The sequence below is a fragment of the Populus trichocarpa genome, chromosome 15 (assembly GCF_000002775.5).
Source record: "Populus trichocarpa isolate Nisqually-1 chromosome 15, P.trichocarpa_v4.1, whole genome shotgun sequence".
NCBI lineage: Eukaryota > Viridiplantae > Streptophyta > Magnoliopsida > Malpighiales > Salicaceae > Populus > Populus trichocarpa.
The window spans coordinates 2,502,716-2,512,072 of record NC_037299.2 but is presented as its reverse complement, the minus strand read 5'-3'; the positions used below and the strand labels follow the sequence as shown (position 1 = coordinate 2,512,072).

The window sequence follows — 9,357 nt, the reverse complement described above, 5'->3', positions numbered from 1 at the left end:
TCTATTTAAAAAACAAAAATTAATCAAACAAAATAAATTATTTTAATTTTATAGCTATAATATCAACAACCAACAACTTTCTCTCCTCATTTTTTAGGTAGCTTTCTCGGTCCTTTCTCAACTTCCTGAACATAAAACTATAATCATAAAACTTTGAAAGACAGAATTATAATTGAAAAAGTTCAGTGGCCCCAAAAGATTTTGAAAAACAACTCTACCGTGACAACACCTCCTTCTTTTAGTATACTAGTTAATTTAAATTTTCTTTTCTTTTCTTTTTTATTTGTGCGTCGAGATCATAGGCTTCCTGTCTTTTGATGCTGTATTAACCTGCATGCAGTTGAACAAATAACTGGGTTTTGTGCAGAAGGCATGACAGCAACAATGCTTTAGTGTGTCCTAAAATTTACACGAATTATGTGCAAAATATCAGAAAATAAGCACATAGAATGTTATTTTTACATGCATAATCCAACAAGAAATCCAAACGTCTATATTCTAGTGACCGGTCATACAAACATATTCAAAACATATTATGGTCAACTCTAACATGATTTGATCAAATCTTTCTGGAGATTTTACAACGTGAATGCATAAAACTCACTCTCTCAGCTTTGCGAGCAAAATTTGCAAAAGCGGAAAGCCTAATTAGTTGGACTGTAGTATACAATCATGATGAAAAAAAAGCTTTTTAGTTAAATCAGTAGCCAAAAAGAAGCTCGAATTGAAGGGAAAGGCAGATGCATCTACTCATGGACCTGGTATTTGTTCTTGATGGCTAAGGCTGCTGCTCTATACCATGAAGCTGCAGCCATAGCCCCAGGGTCTGGCACTGTAGCAAGGATGTCCGGGGAGATATATGCTGAGCGACCGGCCTGCATAAGCTATATGGTAAGATCTCCAACACCCATACAATGCAATGCATGAACATATGGAAGTGCTTTTATTGCTATACCAGGTAAGGTAACGAACTAGCACATGACATTTATCATTTGTTCTTACTCGAGTGAATTATTTTTTACTTTTATGAACCACCCCACAATGATCTTTCAAGGTTGTCAGAGTGACCTGTATCTATATTATGGAAACTCTTCCAGCTTCACTCATGCTGGCTAGTTTTTACAGGCTTAAAAGGACTCAAAAAAATTCCACTTGGATTTAGATAGGACGGTATGAAATAAGAAATACCACCATATATATATATATATATATATATAGTAAAACCAATGAATATGCGATTGGTAGTCAACATGGACAAAAATATTAGAAAGGAAACATGAATAAGGATAAACATCCGTTATAATTATTCCAGTGAAGAACAGAAGAAAATTTTCAACTGTCAGCCACCAGCATTAAAATAATTTCTAGTCTTGATAAATGCCTACATTGCACTCCCACAATAATTGGAAGTAGAAACCTTTTTACCTTGACAACTTTTGTGCGTTCTTTATATTTAAAGTTCACTCTACCTGATTTTTGTTTCTCTAGGAACAGGGTTTGACTTGAAGCTAATGCCTCTGAATATAAAAATTACACATTGAATGATAGTTCAACCTGTAAACACCCCCCCAATCCTTCCGTTGCTGTGAGTTATATGCTTGTATTTTGTTTCTAATATAATTTTAAGAGATGAGAATTGGAAAGGGTGTAAAATTGGTTGCAAATTCACAGTCCATCATTTACTTCATGTAAACATTCATTCACTTGTTTTCCGTATGGGCTTGAAAAATTGGTGGAAATCATTACCAACCTCTCTTTTACCATGAAAAGCATTGTGCTTTATCAGAGCCATTTTCGGTCAGAGTCAAATTGCATAATGTCCTTTGAATCAAACAGGTGATTGGGAAAGATACACGCAATAGGATCTAGAGAAAAGACGAGGAACAAAAATGTCACCTGTGCCTGCATGTGTCTGGTTGATTCAGCTCCAGCCACTGCTGCTTCAGATGAGAGGAGAAAAGCAATGCAAGGATCATCTCCAGCATTTAACCTCTGCTCATGAAAGTAACTAGATTAGTATCAAAAGATAATGCCACATGAACAGAGAAAGTAGAAAAAAAGTAATTATTGTTGACCTCCTGAAGAACAGCTGAAGCTGGAATAAGGGCATCTAGCAATGTGCGGAATCCAGCACTAGCCCCGCTATATTTACTGACAGCAGCTATGGAAGCTTCAAGTGCTTCAGCCCCTGATTCAAGAGAGTAGTTAGAATCAAGATTTTCCTGTTCGACGGCAATCACATTAGGAGTATCATCTCACATTGTTTAGATGTGACAACTGACTGGGTGTTTGCTTTCAACTTTGCACAAGCTGCCTTGCAGAATATTGTGTATCTGTTTTAAAAAGTAGAAATGAATAAGAGTAGATGTGCACGAATGATTATAAGAATCAAAAGAAACGAATGTGAATCTTAATCAAGTTTTGAGTCAATGCAAGTAAATACATAATCCCACTGGTTCCTCCCATAACTCTTCTGATAGAGGATCCAATTTCACCAACTGTTTCTGCAGCATCATTCAAGGGATAACTGGAAATAGAAGAATGTGATTCAGGCAAGTCATGGGAAAAGTAACTTTATTCAAGAAATAAAAAGTTTCTTACAATTTACAAAGAGACTAAAACACATATTAGCCATTCATCATAGAGCAATAGTTTATTTCTTTCTGGTAGATGCAATCAATTCATGAGAACAAATGATAGCATATGAAAATCATATGAAGTTGCCCCCCGAATCATATGAAAATTCAATTATATGTTAAAAACATCCCTAAAACTGAAAAAATATACAACATCCTACAAAAACTTCTGAGCAGTAGGGAAGAAAACTTACTGTTTCTTCATGTCCTCCAGGATTGCTGTTGCACCCCTATACATCTGCAAAAGCAGACAAATCAACCCTACACAAAGTTATAATTGCAAGATGGTGAGAACATAATTTGAGATAGACTCACTGTTGATCCACAGTCACCATCACCGACTCTGCCATCCCATTCATTTAAATTGTCTCTAAGATCTATGATTGCATTCACCGCTGCTTCGATAGCCACCTCAAGAAGATGTCCTTGTTCACTGAGCTGTTGTGGCCGACTCAATGACTAGTCAAAACCATACAAGGGAGGTCAGGTTTGACAAAGTAATCATTATTCAATATAATACCATAAATAGCACAATTTTTATGGAAATTTGGCGTAAGGGTGACCATCCAGTATAATGTTTTTGCCAGCAGAAATACGTGCAGAGTCTACTGGCATCTGCCTGAATGGAAAACTTTTTTACCTAAACAACTGTTTTTATTTGACTCAGTGCCAGAAGGGGCTTTTAATGTTTTTAGCATGTGTAACTATTCTACATGACCCTTCTTGGTTCCTATAAGTAGCATCAGCAATTTTGAAACATGAGCTCAGCTTTTCATCTCAATAAACGCAAGGCAAGTAAACCCCAGCTTCTCTGGATCGGGGGAGAAGGAAGTGGATGGAAGGGAAAGATTTTAAAATTAAAGAAATAGTTGGGGACAACTTACCAATAACACATATACATACACAGTAAGAGAGAGATATGAAGTGTATGACATAGACAATTATAGATGATAGCATGTTGAATCTTCAAATTGTTTTCTATAGAATTAACGGTAGAAAAATCAAGGAATCCAAGCTGTTAGGGAACTTTAATCAGAGAAGAGAGTTGTCTTTTCCTAAGATCACATATGGAAGTAGAGAAATATATCAATATGAAAATACCTCATCACTCTTTCCTGAATGAGACAGTGGCAGGGGAACAGGGATCTTGGCTGGTGGGCGATTACCTGCAAAGAAAACTCGTGAGACCAATCAACATGAAATCAGTAGTAGAACTTCTAACTGACTTTGTAGTTCAAATTATATAGGTTTTTAACAAAAGTTACTAAAGGAACATAGATCACCAGTTATTGATGCTACCTAATTGTAATGAAGAATTATCTTATAAATCAATCTTATAGACCAGAAGCCATGCAATTAACCACAAAGAATAAAAGCAATATCCTGGCATGTCACCACAGACCATCTACACCAACAGGCCAGTGTGGAGCCTTCGTAGAAGCATCCAAACGTTGCAGAATTGCTTCATCTGCCTTCATTATGGAGATTGAAAATCCTGAAAGAAACAAAAGCTGAGATAAGCTTCATTAACAGAATGCTCTTTCAAAAATCCTGAAAGAAACCTAACATTGAGATGAAGAATTATATCAGTTCCAAACCTGCCATATCAAGGGAAGTCATGAAAGATCCAGTATACACTCTATCAACAGCCAATCCATGTTCCAGCTGCAACTGAGGAACTGCTTTTCCTGCTACAATCATTAGCTCCATTGCAGGGGTGGCACCTAGTCTGCAATTTTGAAAACAATAGAAGAAATAAGAGGGGAAACAAATTCCTCAAAAACAGGGGTGCAGCCCTCTAACTTAAATGTAGGAACTTGCAAAAAGACGAGGAAATATATGTAAATGGGGTGAACACAAACAGAGGTTTCATATGTTCAGAACAGCCAACAACCTGATCAAAATAGAATGCTTGATTTTGAACATCATTGCTATGATAGTGCTAATCTAATTTAATATGATAGTACTAATGTAAAGCACAAAAAGGAAGACCTACCCATTGACCAATAGTACCACTCTATTACCCGGAGTGATTGGAACATAGTTCCTATCCTGCAACATTCAATGATACAAACAACTAAGCATCAATTATGTTGTCAGTGAAATATATGCAATATCAATATCTGAAGTTTCCTATTACAAATGGGGTAAGGACATTAAGGACATTAGAAGCTGAGTAAGGGATCCTTTTTTTCACATAAGATTGCATAATCTTAAAGCTAACAATTTAAGACCTCCTTGAAAGCAGAGATAGATCGAGTGTATTTACATACAAATAAAAAAAACAGTTTCAAAATTGAGATGCATTGAAAAGATATTTAAAAAGTTTGGGGCCTATCAAGAAATCACAATGAGATGATAGAAATAAAATCAAGTACCGGAATGAAAATAAATGGAGACAAGGTCACAGATACACTTGGATTACAAAACTGGGAATAAGAATAAAGTTATACAATAAAAAATTACCCTATTCACATTGACTATATTGGGGCTCAAAACCTACATCACCTGTTTTTCTTTTTCGAAGTATGATTGCTTTATGTTGTCATAATCTCATGCATCTCCCTTGCAGATCAAAAACTTATAACTGGCCCTAATTCTTACTAAAAGGGGAGCATAGATAAGGCCCCAACTACCTGGGACCAAAGCATGATTAAGTTGAATTTAACATAAAACAAAATGAGTACCTTAGGGCTAGTCCTAAGATTTTCAACATACCGGTGATAAAATTTGCTGAAGAACATGAGAAACCACTACTTCCACAGGCTGAAGGTCTGCTACAGCAGCACCAGGTTCCCCATGCTGGAAAGAAATGATGTTATTTGGAATTGATTTGTGAATGTGCAACCAAAAATCAATGTCAAGTAAAACAGACAGCACCACAGATTTGGTAAAATGCTACAGAAAAAATGGACAGCTACCCCCCCCCCCCCCTCCTTCTCTATCTCTCTCATGAATGGTAAACATGATTGCATTATGATAAATGTGCACATACAGAAGTAGATGGACTCAAGTATTATCAAATCAAAAGGATGTCCAGTGCACTTTTGACATTAAGAAAGCAATCACTCCATGGAAATGACTCACAATTCCAAGACCTAGTTCCATCTTTCCTGGGCCCAAACGATCTGATGTAACCTGACCAGGTAATGTACAAACTGACAAAGCAACGCCCATTGTTCCAACCATTTCAGATGCACGTTTTGCTTCTGCAGCAACTTCATCGAGAGAAAGGCCAGTAGCAGCTGCGGCTCCAGCAATCTGTGTTTCACATAGGGAGAAGAAGTTATAAGAAGAAAGCCTGTAAGTGAAACAAATAGTGATTAAACTTCATATGAAATTAGTAGCCAGAAACCCCAATACAACTACGAAAATTGGTGGATAAAAATTATGATCAAATTAATCCTTTATAAAGAAAATGGCAAGAGAAAACCTAATCTAAGTCCTACATTTATAGAAAGAAACAAAAGAAAGAGGAAAAGGTCAAAAGAAACAAAATCAAAGTGTGCAAGATGAATGCACATGCTATCAGCCTTAGGTTGTGTGTGTATAAAGAGAGAACCTTATTAACAAGAATAGTCCCTGCCAACCCTCTTCGTCCAACTATGCCTCGCAGTGGAGGTAATGCACAATCATCTCCAACAATTACAGTCTGCAAAAGCAATATTATTAAATAGGATATTCTATCTAGCTATACAGTAGAAACATGGAGTTCAGTTAAGATACCTCGACTTTATAACCTTCAGATTTTGCTTGCTCAGCAGCCAAACCAAAATTTAGACGATCACCAGTATAATTCTGTCAACATCCCAACTACAAACTATGAATCCAGAATAAATTTGACAGCCAAATATTGTTCAGATAGCTAAGAACTTAAGAGAGTGTTGCAAAGTTCATTGTCCCTCTTTTCCAAGTCTCATTTTTTCCATTTTCTCTTCTCCCTTTCTTTCTTTGTTTTTTTTAAGAGCCCGAATGAGACTTTGCCACACCCAAATAAGATGAAACTATTAACCAACTAGTTCTGAAATTGCAATACCGTGACAATCAAAAGACATCCCATCGGACCAGTAACAGCTCGGATGCCCTGAAGTTGAATCACATTAGAGCAAAGCCATCTATGAGGAGGATGGGGTACATAATTTATAAGGTGAAATAAATTGTTTGCAAAAAGAAATTAATAGAAAGAAACCATACAGAAACCTACAGATAGAATTGCATCAACTTGAGGAGAAGTAAAAACTTCTCCACAAATAGCAGCACTTAGCATCCCTTCTCCGACAAATCCAGCATGGGCAGGTTCATGCCCACTCCCTCCTCCTGTATCATATGAAAGCATAGCATTCACATCTTACTCACAGTCTTTAAGTTCTATGATTTAGGATCATGTAATGCAATATCAAAACATTTCTAAGTGTTTTCTTTTTCCTTTTGTCATGCATCTCACATCTCATTCAGCTTTCTTTAGAATTGGACTTTTTTATGCTCACTCCTGTTTGCTTATTAAACTTTCAAATAGGAAATTTTAAAAGAAAATGCCTCACTCCAAGAATCATTTGAAAGGAACCGACGATATCTTAACACAACAGTATGACCAGATATTAAGTAGGTTGGGCTTCAAGGTGTTGACTGTGTCTATGATGCAGGCCACAAGAACACAAATAAACACAATATATACGTGTCTGACAATATTATAGGAAATTGGGAAAAATAGGACCGAGAATCATTTGCTCTGTGTGTGTGTGTGTGTAGAAGAGCTGCTATACAAAATCTTATGGAAAAATAGAACAAAAGTTCCATGGGGTAACAGCTCACTCCAGCCAAATAATTCAAATTGCAAACCATCCAGTCACAACTCTTCCAGGAACATGTAAAACCACCATTACATATGTACATCAACACATAAAAGATGGCAAAAACATATATAAGCATATTATCCAGCCTGGAAAAGAACAATAAAGATGATAACCATTATTTTCTTTTCGAATTACATAGCAACATTTAGTACCACTACCAACCCATTACCAAAACTTGTTTGTCATTCCAAAAGCACATAGATTTACAGTTCACCACTTCTCTTCCTATACCATAACAACATCAGAGAACCAAATGACACACCCGTATCAAGAGTTTTGAAGGTGCACAGTATATATTTCAAGCTTCAACACTAAAAGTACTAAAAATTGTCATATTCAAATCCTTTCAAGCACCAAGAACCTGATATAACGGCAACTTTGTCAAGCATAGCGCTTGCATAATCAGCACGTAACACAACCTTGACCTGCGTCCCCACAATAATGAAAACATCACAATTAAACTCCAATTCTAATTTATCTAAGGCCACTTCCAAATTCTTAAATAAACATATTATTTTAAAAAATAAATCACCTCTGGAAAGCCATCCAGGTATTGTAATCCAGGGTAGGTTTCCACAAGACCCTCGATGAACTCAGTTACTACAGCTGCAATAAAAAATTACTTCAATTAATCTTCCAATGGAAAAAATTCACTGATTAATAAACACAGTTTTTTAAAAAAATATTAGTTGAGTCAAACGAAACATGTAACCAACCTAAAAGTCCACCACACCTAATTTCAGAAATTTATTTCACATTTATGTCATTAAATTGAAAAACAAATACACCAAAAAAATTAAAATAATACTCAAAATTCTATCGTCTTTATTTCTTTTCTTTTCCTCGGATTTTCTCGGCAATCAAACAAAGTATTTATTCAAGAACTCAAAAATAACACCAATATTACAATCAACATAGAAATGTAAAGGAAAATCAATAAATTCCAATATCAATAAAGGATTCTTTTATAAGCAACACAAATAACAGTTACATTTCAAATAAATAAATAAAAACGGTTCATCGGCAACCAAGCACAAAATAATGATCGCAAAGAAGCAATTTTACTAACAAGAATTAAATTAATAAAAAAAAAATGAGAGGAAAAAGAGCGAACCGTTGGGGTCGTTAATGAGTTTCTTTCCTTGAGAAGCCATGGCACAGCGTTGTCGTTTTGATATCAAAATGAGGATTTTTAGTGCAGCAAGCAGTACTGAAAATACTTATATAGATAGCCAGAGAGAGAGGGAGGGAAGGAGGAATTTGTGTTTTTATTTTTTTTTAACAATGGGATTTTTTTTATCTATTTGTCTAATGAATTATGGGTGGGGTCGACGTGTTGTTTTAAAGACGAGTAATGTTTTTTTCTGGATGACCAATGTATCCTTATCTTGACTGAATATTTCCACCCTTTGTCGCTTTATTATGGGTCTGGGTCTCTTTTAAATTGAGGCCATAAAAGGAAAATGAAATTTGGTCGAGAAAACCAGGTGGAAATTTTCGGATTTAGATTTTCTAGCATTTTGATTTAAAAAAAAAACAAATATGATATAATTTTATCGGTTCTTTCACGTATCAAAATTAAATTTATCTTTTCAATCTAATTAAAGATAAATATTTCATGTTATTGGAATAAATTTTTTTTAATGATCTTTAAAAACTGTATACACTCTTAACTATGCAATTTCCACGTATTATTTTGGATTAAAATCACTTGAAGTAGCAATTTACTCTTATTTATTCGGAAAATTGATATGTTTATGTCTAATTAACAATTTTTATGAAGTTATATTAAAGTTTTATGATGTATTTGTTTTGGTATTTTAAACGTTGTTTTCAAAAAAAATAAGTTTTTTATTTAAATTATTTTT

At 35.1% G+C, this 9,357-nt stretch overlaps 1 protein-coding gene across 1 annotated transcript; it reads right to left on the bottom strand.

Moving 5' to 3' along the window:
* Positions 1 to 415: 415 nt before the first annotated feature.
* Positions 416 to 8,792, bottom strand: LOC18105587 (putative 3,4-dihydroxy-2-butanone kinase). The gene is made up of 20 exons (XM_006374168.3): positions 8,604 to 8,792; positions 8,022 to 8,095; positions 7,851 to 7,914; positions 6,841 to 6,953; positions 6,673 to 6,720; positions 6,363 to 6,434; positions 6,199 to 6,288; positions 5,724 to 5,897; positions 5,355 to 5,438; positions 4,633 to 4,688; positions 4,235 to 4,365; positions 4,039 to 4,131; positions 3,738 to 3,802; positions 2,952 to 3,095; positions 2,831 to 2,874; positions 2,444 to 2,527; positions 2,260 to 2,333; positions 2,076 to 2,188; positions 1,897 to 1,992; positions 416 to 875 (listed from the first exon to the last, which is right to left on the bottom strand). Exons 1-20 carry the CDS (start codon positions 8,641 to 8,643, stop codon positions 747 to 749), a joined length of 1,788 nt encoding a protein of 595 aa, XP_006374230.1. The 5' UTR covers positions 8,644 to 8,792; the 3' UTR covers positions 416 to 746.
* Between the last annotated feature and the right edge of the window lie 565 nt (positions 8,793 to 9,357).

Excerpts from the sequence above, each read along its gene's own strand:
- LOC18105587 (XM_006374168.3), bottom strand. The coding sequence starts at position 8,643 with ATGGCTTCTCAAGGAAAGAAACTCATTAACGACCCCAACG. Across the intron at positions 4,689-5,354 it reads TTCAGCAAATTTTATCACCG|GATAGGAACTATGTTCCAAT; the intron begins GTATGTTGAAAA and ends TGAATGTTGCAG. Across the intron at positions 876-1,896 it reads CCAGACACATGCAGGCACAG|GCCGGTCGCTCAGCATATAT; the intron begins GTGACATTTTTG and ends TAGCTTATGCAG.